The 24,737-nt window shown below is 39.6% G+C and overlaps 1 protein-coding gene across 7 annotated transcripts in view; it reads left to right on the plus strand.

Annotated features, from left to right (window-relative positions):
* Positions 1–13,753: 13,753 nt before the first annotated feature.
* The window catches only part of GSAP (gamma-secretase activating protein), an 86,983-nt gene continuing 75,999 nt past the window's right edge, over positions 13,754–24,737 (plus strand). For 3 of the 7 annotated variants that reach the window (XM_067042783.1, XM_067042781.1, XM_067042784.1), the window contains exons 1-2: positions 13,761–13,951; positions 24,205–24,281. In XM_067042783.1, the coding sequence (XP_066898884.1) occupies positions 13,843–13,951; positions 24,205–24,281 (186 nt within the window). In that variant the 5' untranslated portion in view covers positions 13,761–13,842. Of the gene's footprint in view, positions 13,952–24,204; positions 24,282–24,737 lie in introns of all 7 variants that reach the window. The other 4 variants (XR_010842276.1, XM_067042780.1, XM_067042785.1 and 1 more) reach the window with 3 other exon arrangements.

Here is a 24,737-nt window from a genome sequence, read left to right on the forward strand (position 1 = left end):
AGTTTCTCCTTTACAACAAAGTGAATCAGTTATACATATACATATGTTCCCATAACTCTTCCCTCTTTTGTCAACCTCCCTCCCACCCTCCCTATCCCACCCCTCTTGGTGGTCACAAAGCACAGAGGCGAACTCCCTGTGCTATGCGGCAGCTTCCCACTAGCTATCTAATTTACATTTGGTAGTGTGTATATGTCCCTGCCACTCTCTCACATCGTCACAGCTTACCCTTCCCCCTCCCCATATCCTCAAGTCCATGCTCTAGTAGGTCTGAGTTTTATTCCCATCCTACCACTAATCTCTTCATGACATTTTTTTTTAGATTCCATATATATGTGTTAGCATACGGTATTTGTTTTTATCCTTCTGACTTACTTCACTCCGTATGACAGACTCCAGGTCTATCCACCTCATTACAAATAACTCAGTTTCATTTCTTTTTATGGCTGAGTAATATTCCATTGTATATATGTGCCACATCTTCCTTATCCATTCATCTGTTGATGGACACTTAGGTTGCTTCCATGTCCTGGCTATCGTAAATAGAGCTGCAATAAACATTTTGGTACATGACTCTTTTTGAATTATGGTTTTCTCAGGGTATATGCCCAGTAGTGGGATTGCTGGGTCATATGGTAGTTCTATTTGTAATTTTTTAAGGAACCTCCATACTGTTCTCCATAGTGGCTGTATCATTTTACATTCCCACCAACAGTGCAAGAGTGTTCCCTTTTCTCCACACCCTCTCCAGCATTTATTGTTTCTAGAGTTTTTGATGATGGCCAATCTGACCGGTGTGAGATGATATCTCATTGTAGTTTTGATTTGCATTTCTCTAATGATTAATGATGTTGAGCATTCTTTCATGTGTTTGTTGGTGATCTGTATATCTTCTTTGGAGAAATGTCTATTTAGTTCTTCTGCCCATTTTAATAACAGGGATTTTTAAGAGGACTGAGGCATAGTCATTTTGGTGATTAACTGCTTGGATCCTCTTGAAAGCGCTGGGCTTGTTTCTATTTCTCTGAAGTAGTCTGTATTATTAGCATGTACGCAGAGAAAGGTTCAGAGGCTTCCTTTTTTTTTTCTTTTTTTTTTCTTTTTTTTTGGTACAGTAAAATCTTTTTCAGAAAGATATTCTATGATATGGATTTTTTTCTATGCCTCAAGTTATGTTTCCTTTGTCTGTTGTGATTCATGGTAAGATAAATAAAAAATAAACCATCACCAAAATTTAAAAAGAAGCTACTTAGGGACTTCCCTGGTGGCGCAGTGGTTAAGAATCCTCCTGCCAATGCAGGGGACGCGGGTTTGATCCCTGGTCCAGGAAGTTCCCACGTGTCCCAGAGCAACCAAGCCTGTGGGCCACAACTACTGAGCCTGTGCTCTAGAGCTTGCGTGCTGCAACTACTGAAGCCTGCGCACCTACAGCCGATGCTCTGCAATAAGAGAAGTCACCGCAATTAGAAGCCCACTCACCGCAACAAAGAGTAGCCCCTGCTCACCACAACTAGAGAAAGCCCGCATCAGCAATGAAGACCCAATGCAGCCAAGAAAGTAAAAAAAAAAAAAAGAAGCTACGTAACGAAGAAGATCTTCAAGTAGTTAATGAGTCAGTGTGTATTCATAAAACTTTGATCAATGCTTGCAGGGACTATTTTGTTCTGAGAACAAAGACACCAAAGAGATAGACCACTGGGAGGAAACTGGAGGGAGGGAAAAGGCTACCATGGAAAACTGGAATCAGGAAATTCCCAGACCTAATTACCAAAGCCCAGTGGAGGGGAGAGTAACTGAGGAAAAAAAAAAACAAAAACAAACCAGAACCACAAACAGGTGAAAAAGGCAGAAAATGTGAAGTTCTTGGCAAGGAGAAATTCTTTCATTTTAGATCACCTACAACATATTTTCACTGTAAAATCTTGTCCAAGAAAAGAGGTTCGTCTGATTCAACAGCTGAGGGACAGCCTGTCATTTCCCTTCCCCATACAACTGACACTGGAGAGATACCAGAATCCACTGAATTGGAGCATCACATCGTACAGCAAAAATATTTCATTTTAATCCAATTTATTTTCCCAGGAACATTCAAAAGAGCACACTAGGACTTCCCTGGTGGCGCAGTGGTTGAGAGTCCGCCTGCCGATGCAGGGGATATGGGTTCGTGCCCCGGTCCGGGAAGATCCCACATGCCGCGGAGCGGCTGGGCCCGTGAGCCATGGCCGCTGAGCCTGCGCGTCCGGAGCCTGTGCTCCGCAACGGGAGAGGCCACAACAGTGAGAGGCCCGCGTACCGAAAAAAAAAAACAACAACAACACACTAACCCACTTTCAAGATGGCAATTTATTTACATAGTTTTGTTTATTCAAGACTCTAGATTGGCTGAAGACTGCCCCTCCGAAGGCAGTGACAATTGTATTCTGTGGAGGGAGTTGCAGCTTCAGTAAAGGCAGCTTTCAGGGAAGCAGGAGCTGAGGGTGCGGCTGCCAAGATTTTAGTGAATTGCTTCAGATATTCTCTCTCGTGGTTTCCACTGTGTTTAGAAATCTGAAAGGAAAACAAAAATCTATGTACAGAACACATGGCAGTGGGACATTAAAAATCTGCTGCACACACAGATATCTGTTATACATTTCTTTTTAAATGGATAAGTGCTGTTCATTAAATTCAATGTGTGCAATTTTAATGAAAATGTATCTGTAGTATATATTATTTACTCCTTTTATGTATTTATCTATGACATCAATTTCCCTATGAAATAGTCATCTGATTGCTCTGAAAAAAAAAGTTTAAGTTTGGTAATTTTTTTTTTTTTTCCTGAGAGCAGTTAATGGAAGATTCCTATAAAGGAACAAAATAGTCATGTAAGAGGTGAAAATATAATTTTCCATCATACTTCTCCTTTTATTTGACTATGGTTTCTTTTTAGCCGGTTTTGGAGAATTCACTTCATAGAGCACAAGACTACCTAGTAATTTTCTTTGCATTTCTGTAAATGCAATCTAATTAAAAACCGGTGCATCTTCTGATAATTCACTGTTTTAAATCAAATCCACTCATGTCACTATTTAAATTTTGCTCTTAAGACAACAGGAGATGGTATTTCCTTCTATGGAAAAAAAAATTTATAAGACTTTAGAAAAACCAATCATTCTGATAACATTTATGCTTTTAAAAGTATTTTTCATCTTGAAACAATCACAAACTTACAGAAAAGTTGGGAGTTTCACCAAAATAATTTTTTTCTGAAACATTTGAGAGTAATTGCTGGTATGATGTCCCATTATTTCCAAATACTTTAGTATGTATTTTCTACAAACAAGAACATTCTCCTACATAGCTATAGTACAACAGTCAAAATTAGGAAATTAACCTTGAAATGTCACTACTGCCTGATTCTCAGACCTGTTCAAGTTTATTCTGTTGACCCAATAATGAACTTTATTATTATTATTTTTTATTGAATTATAGTTTATTTACAATGTTGTGTTAGTTGCAGGTGTACAGCAAAGTGAGTCAGTTATACTTACATGTATATATATCTATTGTTTTTCAGATTCTTTTCCATCATAGCTTGTTACAAAATATTGATTATACTTCCCTGTGCTATTCAGTAGGTCCTTGCTGTTTACCTATTGTATGTATAGTAGTGTGTATCTGTTAATCCCAAACTCCTAATTTATCCCTCCCCCTACTTCCCCTTTGGTAACCATAAGTTTGTTTTCTGTGAGTCTATTTCTGTTTTGTAGATAAGTTCATTTGTATCACTTTATTTATTTATTTTTAAAGATTTATTTAATATTTATTTATTTATTTTTGGCTGCACTGGGTCTTAGTTGCAGCACGCAGGATCTTCATTGCAGCATGTGGACTTCTTAGTTGTGGCATGCATGCGGGATCTAGTTCCTCGACCAGGGATCGAACCCGGGCCTCCTGCATTGGGAGTGGGGAGTCTTAACTGCTGGACCACCAGGGAAGTCTCTGTATCACTTTTTTTAGATTCCACATATAAGTGATATAATATGATATTTGTCTTTCTATATCTGACTTACTTATTATGATAATCTCTAGGTCCGTGCATGTTGCTGCAAATGGCATTATTTCATTTATTTTTTATGGCTGAGTGATATTCCATTGTATATATGTACCACATCTTCTTTAATCCATTCACATCTCCATGAACTCTTAGGTTACTTCCATGTCTTGGCTATTGTAAATAGTGCTGCTGTGAACGTTGGGGTACATGTACCTTTTCAACTTAAAGTTTTCATCTTTTCCAAATATATGCCCAGGGGTGGGATTGCTGGATCCTATAATAACTCTATATTTAGTTTTTTAAGGAACCTCCAGACTGTTTTCCATAGTGGCTGCACCTATTTACATTCCTACCAACAGTGTAGGAGGGTTCCCTTTTCTCCACACCCTCTCCAGCATTTAGAGCCAATAATGAATTTTATAGCAAAGTATCCAGGTCATGATCATATGCAGCCTTTAGCTGTCATGTTTCGTCAGCCTCCTTCTGTCTGGAACAGTTTCTCAGTCTTCCAGTGTTTTTCGTGACCTTGACACTTTCAAAGATAACAGTCCAGTTATTTTGTAGAATGTTCTTCAATTGGGTTTGTCTACTGTTTCCTCATGATTAGATTAAGGTTGTCATTTTGTTTAACTTTTTGTTTTATATTGGAGTAGAGCCGATTAACAATGTTGTGATAGTTTCAGGTGCACGGCATAGGGACTCAGCCATCTATATACATGTATCAATTCTCCCCCAAACTCCCCTCCCATTCAGGCTGCCACATAACACTGAGCAGAATTTCCTGTGCTATACAGTAAGTCCTTGTTGGTTATCCATTTTATTTCATTTTTATTTTTTATTTTATTTTATGTTTTTTTAAACAAATTTATTGGAATATAACTGTTCTACAATGGTGTGTTAGTTTCTGCTTTACAACAAAGTGAATCAGTTATACATATACATATGTCCCCATATCCCCTCCCTCTTGCATCTGGTTATCCATTTTAAATATAGCAGTGGGTACATGTTGATCCCAAACTCCCCAACTATCCATTCCCCCTACCCTTCCCCCCTGGTAACCATAAGTTCGTTCTCTAAGTCTATGAGGTTATCATTTTGGGGTAGTGATTTTATCCTATAATTTCTGTTTGTGTCATTCCTGATGTTGTTGAGTTTGATCCCTTGACTTAGGTGATATATTTGAGGCTTAATCTGTATTTTGTGGGGTGGTACTTGGAAACTAGCTAGACATCCTGTTCTGCATCACACTTTCTATATGTGTATTATATATGTGTGTATTCCCATGGTTTTCTGTTTTATTTAATAGATTTGTTATATTAATTAAACAGGGAGGCCATTAGACTGAGGCGGATCTAATGCTGTGGCAGCCTATGTAAGCAAACCAGAATCTAAGCCCATAAATGCCTCAAGATTATGAAATCAAAACCTAAGGACAACCAATCACAAATAGCCAACCAGGTTTGAAGCTAGAGCCAATCAATAATTTCCTTATGTTACATCTGCTTCTTCTCTATAAAGTTTTTTCCCTAGTGGAGTGCTCTTAACCACTTTTAGTTTGGCACTGCCCAATTTCAAATGGATTTTTGTTCAGATAAACTCTTAAAATTTTAATGTGCCTTTTATCTTTTAACAATCTTTTATCTTTTCACAATCCTTTATTATAATTGTTCATTTTGATGCTCAAATTGTCCCAGACTTGGCCAGTGGGGACCCCCTTCACACTGGCAGCTATGTCCTGACATGTCGCCATCATTCTTGAAGCACATTCTCGCTTTCTGGCACTAGGAGGTGTTTCAGGCTCATCTTGTTCTTTCTCATGCCAGGCAGTTTAACTGATATCGGGGGTATTGCTGCTCCCAGGCTTTCAATGGACAGAACTTGTGTATATGCATATACACATGCATACATTTACATTACATCTACATTTCTATCATCTATCATCATCTCTCTATCCACTGAAAACTATAAGTTTACACCAATACTTACAAGTCCAATCCAACACTATAGAGTTTACTTTAGCCTGTTTCTCTTTAGCCTTTTCTCTTTAGCCTTTTTCTCCTTTTTCTCTTGTGACACCCTGGCCTGCCAGTGAGAAACATGACTCACATTATTCTTAATATATTTACTTAACTGATCAATCCACATGTAAATAGCCAATTTCCCATCTCTGTTCCCACCCCTGTGCAGATGCCTTCCTCAGCCACTTGCAATCTGATACCCCATACTGAACAACCACCCTGCCTACCTGTCCAGCTCCCCTTGATTGGATTCCGACACCTCATGCTAGGTGACCCCCCCCCCCCAACACCCTCTTCACCCTACTTGGGCTCTGAAGTACAAATTTTGGCCAACATCTTGCCCTCAACCCCAGCTGTACAGATGTTGTGCCCCACCTGATGGTTTCAGGATGGAATTGTTTGGGAACAGAAAGGGAAAGGGCAGTGAAGGAGGAAGGGAAGAGAATAAGGGGAGAAAAAGAGGAAGGAGAAGAAGAAAGGGGAAAACAACATCTATGTTTGAATAAATCACAAGTAAGCGGATTGTTTCTGTTAAGATGATAGTTTACATAAGAAGAGAAAACTCTAAGAAGCCACTTCAAAATGGAGTGCTTTCTGACTGAGATAGAATACAACAACATTTCCCGCCTGCCCCCACCACCAGTCATTACAAGTAATACCAAAATCCAGGTATTAGAGATGGCCACCCAACTTTCACATGATTATACACTTCTTGGATGATCTTTTCATATTTTTAAAATAAATGTATATATGCATGTATGTATTTATTTTTGGCTGTGTCGGGTCTTCTTTGCTGTGCGTGGGCTTTCTCTAGTTGAGGTGAGCGGGGGCTACTCTTCGTTGCTGTGCGCGGGCTTCTCACTGCAGTGGCTTTTCTTTGTTGCAGAGCATGGGTTCTAGGTGTGCAGGCTTCAGTAGTTGTGGCACACAGGCTCAGTAGTTGTGGATCGCGGGCTCGAGAGCGCAGGCTCAGTAGTTGTAGTGCAAGGGCTTAGTTGCTCCGCGGCATGTGGGATCTTCCCGGACCAGGGATCGAGCGCATGTCCCCTGCATTGGCAGGCAGATTCTTAACCACTGCACCACTCGGGAAGTCCCTCTTTTCATATTTTGTACATCCCATTATTCTTCCTATTTGAGATAGAGTAATTCGGCACAGTTAATATTTACTCATCTGCTAAACTTTAAAAGGAACTTGGGGAAGCATTCTTGGTGTCAGAAATGTTTAGCACCTTTCTGAATGTTTCACCCCAATTCTTCCCTATGCACTGATTAAATCAGGTATAATTCCTTTAGAATGGATTCAAAATGTTGTCTGGCCCGTCTTGTTAATGTCAGCCCTTTATCTCCCTTCTAATCATAGGGCTATTATTCTCTAGAACATTTCCTTAAAAGATCTATGTCAGTCTTCTTTTCAACAAACTGCAGGGAGAGTGCTCTCACACTAACATTGTAAATGATAAGCAAGCATATTTAAACAGTTATTGCATCAATTACTGCTGCTAAGTGGTGTCAGCTCTCCAAGAAAACATGTAAAAACAATATACGATGTCCCTAAGCATACAGCCAACTACAACTACACAGGACAAAAATTGCCACAAATTGTCAGCAAGATGTTCCTTAAAGCTTGAACAATAATTTTATTACCAAAATCAGAGTGAAGATAAAAAATTTCTAAAAATTTAAGCTAGTTTTTAAAATTAAAAAAATTAATATGTGGCTAAGGTTTTAAAAAAAATCTTCATGTAGTTGCATTTCCCAGAGATAACTATTGTTAACAGTTGAGACAGTCTTTAGAATTCCATTTGTAACTGGTAAGAAATAAGACTATATCTTTTGTCTATTTTTAAACATATCTAAATAAGATTCCTTTCTTAGATGGAGAAAGTGTGTTGGACGTCAGTGTGCTTCACTTTCATTTTTAGGACAGAATTTCAAAATGACTGCAAAAACATCCTATCATAACAGAACTTGGAAATGATGATTTAGGGACATATGAATTATCCACCTTGAACATCTTGTATATTTTTTAAAATTCTCTAGAAAGGCCACATCTTTTTTCATTTCCTATTGTGTGTATCTCTGATATTATTGCTGAAGCTGCATTAAGTAAAACACTGAAAAGTTTGAACACAGATAAAGAAGGAAACCCCTCTATTTTTAGGGTCACTGTGTTGTGATGTGCACAGAGTAGGTGTATTTTGGAAGACTCTTGTACTCTCCCATTGTCTCCTGCATCTTGGAGTGAACTCTCTACTCTGCACCAAATCAACACAGGCTTGGAACTCAATAACTCAGTCACAAAGAAAGAAAGAAAACAACTCTTATTTAAAGCATATGGTAGCTAGAACATTGCTTCTCAAACTTTAACATGCACATGAATCACTCAGGGGTCTTGTTAAAATGCAGATTATGATTCACTGCCTTGCTTTACCTCTTTTCTTGCTTGTGTTTGCATTCCTCTTTATAAAGTGTTAGCACTTTAATCTTTGTCCAGGCTCTGCCTTCTAGAAGTCCTGGGCTAAGATCCTTTTCATTTTCCTAAAATCTCCTCCCTTCAGTTTCTGATTTTCTGTGGTCTGCTACCAGAACGTGTGGCCCATGGTCTGGTTCTAACTTACGGACTCAGTACTCATCCCCATTTTAGACTTCTCTCTGGACCTAGACTTTCAGTTCTGGGGTATCTCCACAGCTAACCCATCCAAGCCTATCCCCACCTGGCACTCTCTGTGGTGAAAGTAAGGTAGCAATATACAGGTGGAAAGATCCTTGCGTGAGGTAGCAGAGCTTTGCCATTCAAAGTGTCAGCTGTAGATCACCAGCATTGGCATCACCTGGGAGCTTGTTAGAATGTATACCCCAGCCTGCCGAATCAGAATCTACGGTTTAGCAAGATCCTCAGGTGATTTGTATGCTCATTAAAGTTTGAGAATCCCCAACTTGGGGTGCTTTTAGCAGAAATAACTGAGAATCCAATCCAAACTGGCTTACATAATAAAGGAAATTTGTTGGCTCATGTAATTAAAAAGTCTGCTGATAGAATGAGTTTCGAGTGTGATCTGATCCAAAGGTTCTTAAGTTATCAGGGATCTGGAATTAACTTTTTCTTATCTGGGTTTTTTTCCCCAAGCCTACTCCTTTAACATTATTTCATTTTAAGTTAATAAGAACAATACAAAAATATAGGGCAATGTGTCCTAATGTGTTCAAAACCTATTATGATCGGAGCACTCTTTCGTGGAAGTTACCAAAATTCTGAAATGATAGGCCTTTAAAATTGAGAGCCTCTGCCTCAAGTAAAATAAAAGTCTGACTCAATTTTGTTTAAACAGCAGGGAAGTTTGTTATCTCTAATATCAAAAAGGCCAGAGGTAGGGCTGGCTTCACGAATGACAGGCCAAGGCCTCCTTTCTCTGCAGTTCTCTGGGCTCTGCCCACTTCCATCTGTTGACTCCCTCTTCAGACTGGTAGCAGGTTTGGTGAAGTTCCAGGAATCATATCCAGCCCTTGAAATATATAAAGGCTGAAAAGGACCTTCTTTTCCCATGTCTCCTTTTTTTAGGAATAGAGAAATCTTTCCCAGAAATACCATACTAGAGGTTTCCTTACAACCCATTGTCCAGAATTGGATTTCATGCCATGATAGAGGCCTCTAGCATCGGTTCTCCCTACTTTCTTTAGTAATATTATACCGATTTTTATCTGGGCATATGACTAGTCATTTAAAAGACTCCTTGTAAATTATTTCCTTGTAAGTTTAAGTAAAAATGTTATGTAGAACCTGTGAGAAGTATTCTTAAAAGGAAGGCAGCATCCTCTTTTATCTCCCTTCTTCCATTTTGACTTTTGTAATGCAGACAAGATGGTTGAAGCTTTCACAGTCACCTTAGACCATGAGGACGAGGATGTACTCAAAGAGCTGATAGAAGAAAAAGCTGGAAGAAGCCTGGATTCCTGATTTCAGAGACCTGCCCTTACAAGCACTGGACTACCTACCTCCAGATAGGTGAGAAAATAAAACCTGTGTGTTCAATTCATTGTTAATTTGAGTTTTCAGTAACTTCTGGTGAACCTCATCCTGACCGATGCACGTGCCCATTCCCAATCAGTCACTGGCGAGAGGAACTGTTAACAAATGATAAATGGATGGGGGTGTCATAATGATCACCACCTTAGATATTACTTAAAAACATATTAAATATATCTGCTAAAAATAGAGTACTGTAGGGAAGCAGCATTCTTAATACCTACATAAGAAGTCACCTCGGGCTTCCCTGGTGGCGCAGTGGTTGAGTGGTTGAGAATCCGCCTGCCGATGCAGGAGACACGGGTTCGTGCCCTGGTCCGGGAAGATCCCACATGCCGCGGAGCAACTAAGCCCGTGAGCCATGGCCGCGGGCCTGCGCGTCCGGAGCCTGCGCTCCGCAGCGGGAGAGGCCACAACAGTGAGAGGCCCGCATACCGCAAAAAAAAAAAAAAAAAAAAAAGTCACCTCATTGTAAGTGCTTTAGCATCTTAGTTACAAAACTTCAATTATTAGTTCCTAGAAAGTTCGGAGGAACCTTACTCATGCACTATTTAGATTCTAATGGGTTTTCTGGTAACCTCTATTAATTTTAAGGAAAACATTCTCAGCTGTGCTTTCAAAGGATCAGCCTCCAAAATGCAAGGTTTGGTTTTTAGTTGATTCACTTCTACTTAATTTCAACCCCATGAGTTTATTAATAAAAATGTTCTTTTAGCATATTTATTGCTCCACTGAATGCCAATTTCAAACCTAGTATTGATTTCGTTAGTCCTTTCCTTAGATTCCTTGCAGTTTTAGAATTTTGGACTAGATTTGTTAAAAAGGCCATTTTCTAACTCCTTCAGAATCAATTTGTATAGTTTCCCACTTCCAGATGTTCTTTCTTGGTTAGGAGAACCGAGTGGAACTTTTTATTTTAACATCTCTATTAGATAAACTATTTTCATTTACAAATGATTCATTCAACCCACATTTCCAATTCCTTTAGTTTCCTTCAACTCTAAAACTCAAGATGAAATTACAAAGAACCTAGAATATTTTGAGGAAACCATGTGATTCAAGTTCTGTGATTTCTCACTGTGGTCCCAGAATTCTACTCCAGTCGGGGTGTGGTATTTGGATAACTCGGAATCCTCAGGCTGTAAGGTAATTTGAGTCTTCTAAGTCAGTTCACTGGACATAATCAACACAAACACCAATAGCAGGAGACCTGTGTTCTGATCCCAACATCATGGTTAAACTAGCTTTGCTACTTTAGACCAGACATTCATTTCACCATTTTGAGCCTGTGTCCTCATCTCTGAAATAAAGGTCTTGATTATAAAATCTTCAGGTCTCCAACTCTATGCTATGCTATGATTTTAAGGAAGATAATGGTTAATTCTTAAAATCCCCAAGAAATAGAAATATTTCTATTCTATTCAAAAGCCAGTTCCAGTGCTTAACGATTCTGAGGCAGCTTTCTTTTCTTTTCCCTTTTTCTAGGCAAATATTTAAAGTGTACAATGTGATGATTTGATATAAATATACATGGTGAAATGATTACCACAGTCAACTTAACACATCCATCAATGAAGCAGCTTTTTAACTAAAGAAGGTAGGACAGTTACCAGTTCTGCCTTCTTTAGAGTTCAAGGATAATCCATCAGCATTCTTTTTCTGTTAATCTTTCACAAATTGTAAACCAGTAAGTCATCATTCACTAGTCTTGTCCTTAGTGAATTATCTCCAAAGCTCAGCCATTCATGGCTTTGGTCATGTCTTTTTGGTAACTTAGTTTTTATTTCTCACCTTCTCTATGTTCTTTTTTACTTAAATTTAATTTGAAGGGAATTTTTATATAATCACTGCTTGATGAAGACTATAAAATTAGTCTTGCTTGGTAAAAATAGAGGTTAACTGAGAAAAAAAATCAACAGAAAATTTTTAAAATAGGAAAGTGAAGACGTTTCTATATGACAAAGGCAACCATGTCCATTTGGTATGAAACATTCGTTGTAGTGTCTTCCATTATTTCAGTGGCCACCCTTCTTTGCACTAGCAATATCAGCAGTGTCAGTAAGCATTTCTGTTAAAGCTTCATGCACTTTACAAGTAGGATGATTTTCCTACGAATATGGTGGTGAGTAGTGGAGAGCTACCTGAACTCATCCACCACTGCAGCTGGAGAAACGTCTCTGTAGGGCGAAATCAAGAGTTTCTTTTACCTTTATTTAGAGAAGTTTTTAAATCTTAGCGAACCTAAGAATCACCTGAGGCTCTGGCTGAAATGCACATTTCTGTGCTTTGCCCAGGTCTAGACTAGAGCCTAGGAGTCTGCATCGTAAAACAGAGGGTAGTTTTCAGACCCTCACTTCGAGAAACATGTGACAAAGCACCCCTTAGTCCATTACTGTACTGATTTACTCTTCAGTAACAGTGGAGCACCTTCTGGCTGCTCTGTTAGCCGCTGCAGAGGGGTGTGCAAGACTCAAGATTCAATTCACGGCTCCATGCAGTATTTGATTGTCAAATGAGGTGTACTACTAGCAACATCTGTCTAGAAGTTCAGGGTTAGGAAGGTCGCTAGGGGCTGAAGCTGTGAGAAAACTTTGTGGATGCAGATTGGAAGTGTCTGGTGATTTTTTTTCCGAGGCAAGTGGGTGGAATCAGAGGGTTCTGGAATCAGGCCAACCTGGAGCTGAAGGTCTAGGTGAAAAGGCTGGAAGGGTCAGGTAAAGTATAGGCACTTTATCCTGCAGTCAGCTGTTACTCAAAGTCTTCTGCACGGGGCCACGAGGACAGCTTTGTTTTAGGGAGAGTAACAACTTGGCATTGATGTTCAGGATGGATTGGCTCTGCAGTGCCAAAGATACAGCAAGCAATACTGATGGTACACTCTCTAATGAAAAGAAACCTGAGTGGCAAGATTAAGAAAACACTGGACTTATTTATAGGTATGGGGATGAGACGGTGCCCCACACCACAGGTGCCCCTGGAAGGAGAGCACTTTTAAAAGACTAAGTGCAGAGGAAATCTTCAACAATTCAGCTTCGTTGCAGCCAGTATAGGGAGCCCCGTAAATAGGCAGAAGACCTGTTTGTGTTGAGCTGATTGACCCTTTCCAGTGTCTCCGAATCTCTCTTAAAATAGAATCATCTCACATACACCTCGCTGCTACTTTCCACTCAAGTACTACTAATAAAATACCACCACCCTGAAATTGGGTTGAATAGGCCCAAGCCACCACCTGCTTCTGTCCTGGTGATGACCTTGAACCTTCTCAGGTGACCCAGCTAGTAATACCTCCCTCTAGCCAACTGGTTTCTAAACTTTGCTGGACAGTGGACTCACCTGGGGATTAACAAACAAACCCCTAAACTCCTAGCGCCCACATGTCATATGCACCATAGTTTGGAAACCATTGGTCCAGCAACATCTCCACGCCTCTTTAAAAAGCACACCCTCCCTCCCTGTCTGTCCTCTGCCGCGAGGGTGCAAGCCGAGGTTTCGCGGCCGGGCTGGGTCTGCTCCCCGCGGCCTCGTCGCTCCCCCTCCCCCCATCCCCCTGCCGGCCCAGCGTGCGCAGCTCGAGGCTCAAGGGCGCGGCGCGGGCCGGGCCGGAGGAGGCGTTGCTGGGGCTTCTCCCGCTCGGCCGCGGCGGAACCGAAAGCGGCGGGCGGGGGAGAGGAAGGAGGGGCGGGCGCGGGGCGCGGTGGCGCGCGGAGGGCCGGGAATGCCCGCGGCGCAGGGCGCCAGAGCTGCCCGGTGGTCGCGTCCGGGCAATGGCCCTCCGTCTGGTCTCCGACTTCGATCTCGGGAAGGACGTGCTCCCGTGGCTGCGGGCACAGCGGGCAGCGTTAGTGGCCGCTGGGGCCGGAGGCGGCGGCCCAGGTGCTGTAGGCGTGCGTCGGGGAGGGGTGGGGGGTGGATGGGGGGGACAGGCAGGGGCAGCGGAGGCGGGGGAGTCGGAGTCCTTCACACCTAGGTGGTTCCCGGCCTGTGCCGGGCTGGTTGGTGGGCACCGTCCAGACGCGTAGCCTGTGCCCCCTGCCAGCCAGTGAAGGTTGGTGCTGAAGGGGTGACCTTCCCCTCTTTGGAGTCTGGGCTTTGCCACCCTCACCCGGGGACCCTGGCTGAAGGACGGAGGGACAGCCCCCGGGGCAAAGTGGGGAAGGTCTTGGTGGCGGAGTTGCACTGCTTGTTTTTTTTTTGTTTGTTTGTTTTTCTTAACATCTTTATTGGAGTATAACTGCCTTACGATGGTGTGTTAGTTTCTGCTTTATAACAAAGTGAATCAGGTCTACGTGTACATATATACCGATATCCCCTCGCACCCTCCCTATCCCACCCCTCTAGGTGGTCACTGCTGCTTCTAGCGAGTCCTCCAGTTTCTGGCTTAAGGGTTGCGCACAGTAAGTCACCTTCAGTAGAAAGGCTGGGACACTAGTGGTACCCTCGGCATCATCTCATCAGAGCAGGGCGTGGAGGAGCAGCTGCCCAGACTCCGCAACTCCTCCAGCACAGGGCTGCAGGGGGTGGGGGAGGGTCGTGGTCTATGCTTTATTCATACCTCACCTGACTAAAAAGATTCATCACCCGGGTAGGGGTTCCACCAAGACTGGAGGCTCCTGGAAGTTCTCGCGTTATGAGAAAGAAAAGATGAATCATGGCCGCCAGGAAAACCACCGTATAAATACTTAACAGCTGCACAGTATGTCCACACGTTTGTGAGACGTGTTTCTGGGTGAACAATATCCGTGGTTTAGGGGACAGGCCACTTGGGATGTGAAGTGCGAGAGGGTAGGGGTCTGCTTTCAGGCTGTGAGCAATGAACTGAGAGCCCACTGTTTTCCTAAGCATCAAGCCTATCACCACCAACCCAGAGACCACCTGTGCCGGCCAGCAAGAGGCGTGAGACCAAGTGATCCTCGGGTGTCCTACCCAACTTCTTCAGGGTGAATTGGAATACATTCTGGGCAGTTGAGGCTTTGGTTTTCATCTATCTCAAAAATCCTTTGTTTTGATTTTGGTAAGGGAGTGGAAAGTGACTTTGGAGCCTTCCCAGCATTGATCAATCAAAACTTTAAAGAAGGGGAACTCTGTGATTTCCCAGGTTGTTTTTCAAGAAGAAACGTTTGCTGTAAATAATGTTGCATCTTCAGGGCTTAGGTTCAGGTTCAAAGAAACGATACCCTGGATCCCAGTTGCACAGGAGCTAGCCACTTCAGTGTGTTTAACCCTTCCCCCCCCCCCCCCCCCCCCCCGGTGGTTTTCCTTAAACACTTAGACTTGCTGGAGGGCATTTTTTGGAGAGGTCCATCAAGTTACCCATATCCACAACTCCTTTCCCCTTATCTCTGGAGAAAGTTTTCTATCCTATAGCTTTAGCAGAATATTTGTAGGGTTCCTTTTCTTGGCATGCTGGTTGTTGGTGCCAAACAGGGAGTCATGTTTGTCTAGCTCAAGGCTCCAGTTTGACTAGTGAGTTTGACAAATGACTAGTGTCATTATTAGTAAAGCTTCACTTTTGGGGGAAATTTTTTAAAAGTCTCCTGAATGCCTAAAGAACTTTTGAAGGTTTATGCTTTCCACCACAAAGTGGTCCTTCCTCTGGACCTCCACCTTATATAGCTAAGTGGCAGGTGTCTGAAAGTGAGAAGTTAGATGAAGTGTGAAATGCCACAGTCTTATGTTTCAGTAATGTGTTTTGTGATTGAAAAGCTGTGTGTGAGCCAGTTAGATTTTGGCTTCCTTGTGTCTTTCACTCATCTGTGAAGACATATAAACTTGTGTGTTGACATTTCACCAAACAGCAGATACCCCTGGCTCCTCAGAAACTAAACTTACTAGAAATACCAGATTTTTCTGATATTGGTACTCTTTTGCTCCTGCAGAGCCCCTTGGCAAGATATTAGCCCTATTATACTAAAAGAAATTGTTATTTCTGAAAATCACCAGTGGGTGGTAGCTCAAAAAAACCACAAGTTAATTATTCTGCTGCTGTAATTTGTAGCACTGGCAGGGGAATGTGGGATTCTATTTTATTTCTAGCACAGCTATTACTCCACACATTTGTGCAAATTATTTTCCTTTGAAAGTCTCGGCTTTTCAAATGTAAATTATGAATAATTATACTATTCTAAAGTCTCCTCTCTGCACACTTGCTCTCTAAATTTGAAGCCTTAATATTTTTACATTAACAAATACAATTGAAGGTTTCTTAGTGGTGTTAAGTAGTACTCCTGATGTATGACATATTTCTGGCAAAATAGCCACAGAGCTGGACTAAGTCAGCCAGGACAGAAATTCAGTGCATATATGATAGCATTTTAGTCAAAAAAGGGTTAAGAAGTAAGGAGACCAGATTTGGTTACTGCATGTGTTTCTTGTTCTAGGTTGAACTTTGGGGAAATTATTTCTCCTGAAATAAAGGAAGAAAATATTTGTTCTTTAAAAAATTAAAACAGTTATACAAAATATTTTTAACACATCTAAGCTATAAATAATAATTTTAAAAAAGCAGGGCTTCCCTGGTGGCGCAGTGGTTGAGAGTCCGCCTGCCCATGCAGGGGACATGGGTTCGTGCCCCGGTCTGGGAAGATCCCACATGCCGCGGAGCGGCTGGGCCCGTGAGCCATGGCCGCTGAGCCTGGGCGTCCAGAGCCTGTGCTCTGCAACAGGAGAGGCCACAACAGTGAGAGGCCCATGTACCGCAAAAAAAAAAAAAAAAAAAAAAAGCAGAACTGTGTACCCACCTTAAAAATAGAGCAATATCAAGACTTTTGTAGGCTCTTTGTCTCCCCATTTGATCCTGTTTCTCTCTGTATCCCTCATCTGTAAGTTGTTACCTATAGCCATTTAAACTTTTATATTTTAACATTTCTTTGATCCTATTTGTAGTTTTAACCCATATGTATATCTCCCTAAGCAAAATATCATTTCATTTTGCTTGTTTGTGAACTTTAAGTAAATGAAAGAACACTATATGTATTCTTTTAATTTTTTTTCTTCTCAGTAGTGTAAGACTTATCCATGTTGACTGCTGTAGGTCGTTAATTTTCACTGCTGTACAGTATTCCATTTGTGTGACTATACAACACTATGGTGGACATGGAGATGCAGTGCTTAGATCTTCCTATCAAGAAAGGGCTTGTCCCAGGTGCTGTAAGTGTGGGCAGCAGATAGCCCTCAGCTGTCAGCTCCTTCAGGGATGGCCTCGGCAGAGGGTTGCATCACCCAACTTTATGCCCCTTTAGTTTAGGTATGGCCTCCTTTAATGAGAGGGTGAGGTGGGGTACAAAGGCCTGGGCATTTTGACTCACATGGGACAACTCTGACAATTCATTTCAGTTCTAGAGCTTCCCCGATGGAGGACCCCAAGGTCACCTGAGGCCACTGGGCCTTCATTGTAACGACTTCTTCTGCAGCCTGGTCCTGCTTCCTTCTCCTTCCTGCTACAGGTGGTAATCCCACTTTAGTAAGCACTCCCTAGTAAATACCCTGCATACTAAGCTGTCTCAGGATGTTTCCTAGGGATCGCAACTTACTTATCTTTTTCCAACAGTGACATTTGGGAGGTTTCTGGGCTTTCCTGTTACAGTATATGCTTTTACTAACCTGACGCACACTTTACATGTTTGTCTAGGGTGGATGTCTGACAGTAGAGTTGCTGAGTCACAGGCTATGCACGTCTTCACTTTTCCTGGGTAGTGCCAAATTGTTTTCTCAAGTACTTGTACTTATAAACTACCCCATTTGTGGTATAGAAATGTTTTTGGTACTCTGTATCTTCACAAGCTCTTGATTTTTCCGGATTTTAATTTCTTGTCAAACTGGTGGGTCTAAACGTTACTTCACTGTGGTTTGAGGTTGAACATCTCTATATACTTACTGGCTATTTGAGTTTCCCCTTCTATGGGATGTTAGTTCATCCTTTTGTCCATTTGTCTATTGTGGTTTTTAAAAATATTGATTTTAACGCATTCTTCATTGTGGATTCTAGTCCTTTGTTCATATATATGTTGCAGATATCTTCCCTCAGTCTCTTGGATTTTTCAGTTTGTGATTACCTTTGATAAACAAGAGTTCTTGATTATAATGTAGTCTAATTTATGAGTCTTTTCTTTTATGGTTTGTGCTTTATGGATATTTTAAAGAAATTTAGAAGCCATGAAGACATTTTTATATTAACTTCTAAAAGCTTTAAAGCTTTTTCCTTTGAATTTTGTTATCTTTTTAATCCATCTGGAATTTATTTTTGTAATGTGATGTAGGAATCAAATAGGGGCACACCAGAACCTTCAAAAGTTGTCCTGATATTTGCTATTTTTAAGCTGGGTGGTGGTTACATGATTTTGTTTTGTTATTATTTATAGCTTACAGGTGTTAAAATATTCTTTTGTAAATTGCATTGTTTTTCTGTGTTAATAGCTAGTAGTTCTAGTGTCACTAACCAAATAGCCCTACCTTTTCTCACTGACAGCAAAACCACTTCCTTCACACACCAAGTTTCCATATGTGTGTGAGTCTCCTTTTCTGGGCTTTTAATTTTGTTCCATTGACCAATGTTAGATGAAGACATCTTAGTAACTATCTTTCTGTTAAGTCTTGATAACTGGTAGAGTAAGTCTTCTCACATCAGTTGTCTTCAGGATCATCTTGGCTGTTCTATGCTCCTTGTTCTTACATATATATTTTGGAATCAGCCAGTTAGATTTCACCAAAAAGTCTGTTGGATTTTTGATTTGAGTTGCATTGAATCTATAGATAAGCTTGGGGAGAATTGGCGTCTTTACAATATTAAATCTTCCCAACTATGAACAAAGTATAGCTTGTTGTTTATTTAGAGCCCCTTTATGATTCTTAACAAGTCTTAGAATTTTCTCCATGAAGGTTTTTGCCAGATTTATTCCTGGGTTGTTATTATTTTTTGTTGCTCTCATAAATAGCACATTTAAAAACTTTATAGGTTCTAACTATTACTGGTATGTAGCAATATAATACATTTTATATATTAATTTTTCTATCTAATTCTTAATCCCCTCTTGGGATGTATCATATCTTCAGGAAACTAAGAAAAAGTCTCTGGTATGTAAATTTTCTAAGGTTTAAATGTCACGTATATTTAAGACCAGAAATAATGTAGGTTTTCTTGCCTATATCTCCTTGCCTGCTTCAATTAGTATTAGATTTATGAATTTATTAGAATTTATTAATGTTCCAGATTGATTAATCTTTCAAATATTTTAGTTATTCATTTTTTCCAGAGAAGTGATATATTTTACCAGTTAACTGACTCAAGAGTAATGCTTTTATTGTTGCCTCCTAGACACCCCCAGACAGATTTGGGGGCCAGAGGATTGGCTTAGTCACATTGTTTTTGTTTATTGTTTCACTCTTCTCTTGCCACTGTCCTTCCTTTTCACTTTTCCTTCCCCTACTTTCCTAGTCTCCTTTTCTAATTCTCTTCTCTCTTTATTGCTTAACTAATCACCCCATACTTGATTTTTCTCATTTTATTCAGAATATGAAATATAAATTATATAATAATGATAACTTCATACATTTAGAAATTATAATATCTGGTCCTGTTGAGCAGGAGGATTTATGTGAATTATTTACAGAATAGAAATGTCATAGGATAATTATATCTTAGCACTCCTTGATCTCTGTTTTAGGAACTAGTTCAAATTTTTGTATAAGGCTGTGAGACTGCCCCCACCCCCAAAGTTATTGGAAAGAAAAGGAATACTTTTATTTGATTTTTGTCTCATAGCAGTCGGAAACCCAATTTACATATTTGATAGACATCTTCTTTTAAAGTGAAATCACTCGTGTTTGGCAAAGAATACGTTGAAGTGGACGAGACTTATCTGGCAAACCAGCTTTTTTTTTTTTTTTTTTTTACAAATTTACCCTAAAGTTTATTTGAAAAGATAAAAGGATGAGAATAGCCATGAAAGAAGAGTGATCACAGAGGACTTGACCACTAAATATTAAAAAGCATTATAAAGCTGTAATCAAAGCAATGTGGCATTGACTTAATAATACGTAGACAGGTCAATGGAACAGGAATAAGTAGTTCGGAAATATACATAGGGGTTTACTACATTATAAGTGTGGCATTTCAGAAAAAAACAGATAATTCAATAAATGGCATTTGAACAACTGGGTAACCATTTGTAAGCAAAGTATAATGACAAATGTTATACTGCATATGTATGAGTATAAATACATACATAAATAAATTTTGGTTGGATCAAATATATAATTAAAAAAATAAAAACACAAAAATTGTAGGAAAAAAATATGAAACATTTATATAATCTCAGGGTAGGAAAGACAATTCTGTGCATGACATCAAAGATAGAAGCTATAAATGAAAATATTTATAGGGGTTTTTTGAATTTTATTTTATTTTATTTTAATACAGCAGGTTCTTATTAGTTATCCATTTTATACATATTAGTGTATATACGTCAATCCCAATCTCCCAGTTCATCCCATCACCAGCTCCCCACCCCCACTGCTGCTTTCCCCCCTTGGTGTCCATATGATTGTTTTCTACATCTGTGTCTCTATTTCTGCCTTGTGAACTGATTCTTCTGTACCATTTTTCTAGATTCTATATATATGTGTTAATATATATTTGGTTTTTTTTTCTGACTTACTTCACAGCCTCTAGGTCCATCCATATCTCTACAAATGACCCAATTTTGTTCTGTTTTACGGCTGAGTAATAGTCCATTGTATATATGTACCACATCTTCTTTATCCATTCATCTGTCGATGGGCAGTTAGCTTGCTTCCATGACCTGGCTATTGTAAATAGTGCTGCAGTGGACACTGGGGTGGCAAACCAGCTTTAATTTTACATGAGCTGTGACTCACCAACACCTTTAATATCTAGGTACTCTCCGTTTTTTTAGTAGGTTTACTTATGCAAGTATTTATCAGAATGATACATTTTTCCTTCATGAACTCTGATTTCACTGAGCTGTAAAATTAAACCACGTTTCCTCATTTGAAATTGCTAAACTTCCTCCTCTGGACTTTCCAGTGTTGAACTAGTGGGAGAAGAGTCAGAATGAATAAGCAAAGAGGTTATTGAATAAGTCTTTTAAAAGGGTGTGTCTAAAACATGAGCAACTAATCCAGGGAGGAAGGGCTGATGGGTTTATAGTGTGTGGTGAGACACTGGTCTCTGGCTTACCAGCATTGCTAAATTTATCAAATGCAAATACCCTTCAGATGAGAACCATGTACTTAACTGCAGGATTATTTAAGATTGCAATTCTTACTCCCTAACAGATCCATGAAGGCATTATTTTTATTAGTTCTTTCTACTCTGGTTACATTATAAGCAAGTCCTAGTTATGCTATCTAATGAATATTGTTTAATGTATATTAGCCCTGGCTGCACATTAGAATAACAAGGGAAACTTAAAAATACACACACCAGGGAGTAGGCCCCTCACCAGCTCAAAAAAATTAGGATATTTGGGGCAGGGCTTGGGCATCCATGTTCTTTTAAAATCTCCCCTGATGATTCTAACACAACCAGCATTGAGAACCATTGATTTAATGGAATAAGCATATATCATGTGTTGTAATCTGCACTTATTGGAGAATTTTTTCTCTTAATATTTTAGTGAGTTGCAAATAGATGTGCTTTTGCAAGGAAATTGGATTTTCTTAGCAAGATTCTTGTAAAGAAGTTTCTTATCTTAGTTGAAACCTTTTAAGTGTACTTTTGAGAAGGTCTCTTCCAGCATCCTTATAATCTTGAAAGAAAAAAAGAATACTTCTCAAAATATTGACACATTGCATTCCAGGAGTTTTGAGTCATGTGCAGGATGAAAAGAAACTTACTGAAATTCTCTTTAGATGTCTGCAAAATCTACCTTAAAGGATTTTTTTTTTTTTTTTTTTTTTTTGCGGTATGCGGGCCTCTCACTGTTGTGGCCTCTCCCGTTGTGGAGCACAGGCTCCAGACGCGCAGGCCCAGCGGCCATGGCTCATGGGCTCAGTTGCTCCGCGGCATGTGGGATCTTCCCGGACCAGGGCACGAACCCGTATCTCCTGCATCGGCAGGCGGACTCTCAACCACTGCGCCACCAGGGAAGCCCAAAGGATTTTTCAGTAAAGGATTTTTCAGTAATTATCTGTTTTCCCATTGTGAGTATGATACAGGAAAATTAGTTCATTCTGTTTACCTTTTCCTAGGTTTGAAATTAGCCTGTGCCACTTTTTCAATATATGATATTGGCCAAATATCTTAACTTCATTGAAAGTCAGTTGTTTTACCCATACAGTGGGCCTGTAGTACCTTATACAGTATGATTGAGATAGCAATGAGAACTCTGTAAATTATGAAGTGCTGTTCAGCAGTAAGCTAATTGAATCATACTATTATCCTGAGACCAAGTGATTATTCTTATTTCTTTTAAATTGAGAATGATGTGTCTGATACCTCAATATACATTGAAAAGTGTATATACCCATATATAAGCAACACTTGCCCCTCTCTTTGCCCTGCCCCCTGAAGAGCCAGGCAGCTTCTTCTTGTGAGGAGTTGGCAAGAGAGATCTCAGGATGATTCCTAAGTTCTCAGTGAACCATCTCTAAATGTTTTCCACTCCCAGCTCCAGTGCAGGGGTTGAGCTCACCAATTATCCTTATTTTGTGTCTTGATTTTTCATTTTTAATCAGGATTACAAACTGAAATTTGCTCTTATTTATAGGATATTTTGCATATGTTTTGTCTGAATATTGGAATTTGTCATAATCTACATAATATTTTAACATCTAATAACACTATTCTTGTGTGGGGAAAATGAGTCAAGTTTAAGCAATTTAATTTTGAGGAAATTGGGGAAATATACTTTTCTTCCCAATTGATGATAATTATCAATGCTGTTTCTCACCAGTGTTTAAATCCTTTAACTGTAGAAATAGGAGGAATATCCTAAAATTTTAGAAGAAAAATGATGGTCAGTTAACTTACAAGTTAAATGTTTTCTGTAAAAAATCTTTATATCCTTTGTCAAATATGGCCTTCATACAGAAAAGTACACAAACCACAAGTGCACAACTCAGTTAATTTTCACAAAGTGAGGCACACCCATGGAACTAGCACTCAGAGCCGGAAGGAGAAAATTAATAGAACCCCAAAGGTCCCCTTCATACTCCTTTCCAGCAATCACTCATCTAGCACAATAGATTCTTTTTGCCAGTTTTTGAAACTTGTGTGTAAGTATGTGAGTATGTGGGCTTCAGGTACTCATTTATGATGTATGTTATAGCAAGTTAATTCATTTTTATTGTTGTATAATATTCCATTGTTTAAATATACCACAATTTATTCAATCTTTGCTTGATGGATATTTTGGGTTTCCAGTTTTGACTATTATGAACCATAGTGCTGTATTTATTTATTTGTTTATTTTTGGCTGCTTTGGGTCTTCGTTGCCATGCGCAGGCTTTCTCTAGTTGCAGCGAGCGGGGGCTACTCTTTTTTGGGGTGTGTGGGCTTCTCACTGCAGTGGCTTCTCTTGTTGCGGAGCACATGTTCTAGGCATGCGGGCTTCAGTAGTTGTGGCACGCGGGCTCAGTAGTTTTGGCTCACAGGCTCTAGAACGCAGGCTCAGTAGTTGTGGCACATGGGCTTAGTTGCTCTGCGGCATGTGGGATCTTCCCAGACCAGGACTTGAACCCATGTCTCCTGCATTGGCAGGCAGATTCTTAACCACTGTGCCACCAGGGAAGTCTCTGAACCATAGTGCTGTAGATGTCATATGTGTTATTTGCCACAATATGTGTATACTTCTTACGAGATATATATACAAGGGCAATTTTTGAGCCATATATATTCAGCTTTAGTAGATTCTGCCAGTTTTTTCCAACGTGTACAGTTCCATTAGCAAGGCTCCCTTGGGGTACTTCCTAATCACTGCTCCTTTCCTCTTCCTTAAAGAGGAAGAGTCTGATCTCTAATAAAATAGATAAGCTTTGCTTGTTTTTAAACTCTATGTAATGGTATGATCAGTATTCTTTTGTATTGGCTTTTCACTAATATTGTATTTGTTAGATATGTTTTAAAACATCTTCTGCTAAGTATTAACTTGCTATTATTATTGTTTCAGGTGTTTTAGAAAACAATTATGAGAGCTTACGTCTACTAAATGTTGAAAGAAATGGAAATATTATTTATACCTATAAGGTATGCCTATATTCTTTTTTTAAATTGTGGTAAAATATACAAAACATAAAATTTACCATTTCTTTTTTTTACAGAGTTTTATGCTGTATCTTATTGAGAGGTAGTGAATAAGACCTGTTGGCATTTAATCTTTAACATATGACTTTTTAAATTTTGTGAGATTGAATAGGGTAATTGAAATTCAGTCTTATGAAATGTTTTATCTTTTTTAAATAAAAAACTACACAGTGTCTGACACAGCGCTCAAATGTTTTGAATAGATGAACAGTTTCATTTTCTAGAGGAAAAATGCCAAGTAAAAGATGTTTAAACCTAATTAATGTTAAATTTTTATCTTTGAGAAAATATTAAATATTATTACTGTATGTCATCTTTTCAAACTTATATATGCTCAGACTTCTGAGGTATTATTATTTGACAGTGTGTTTTCAATATTAACTGTTCTAAGGAAAGAAA

The sequence above is a fragment of the Kogia breviceps genome, chromosome 9, assembly GCF_026419965.1.
Source record: "Kogia breviceps isolate mKogBre1 chromosome 9, mKogBre1 haplotype 1, whole genome shotgun sequence".
NCBI classification, from domain to species: Eukaryota; Metazoa; Chordata; class Mammalia; order Artiodactyla; family Physeteridae; genus Kogia; species Kogia breviceps.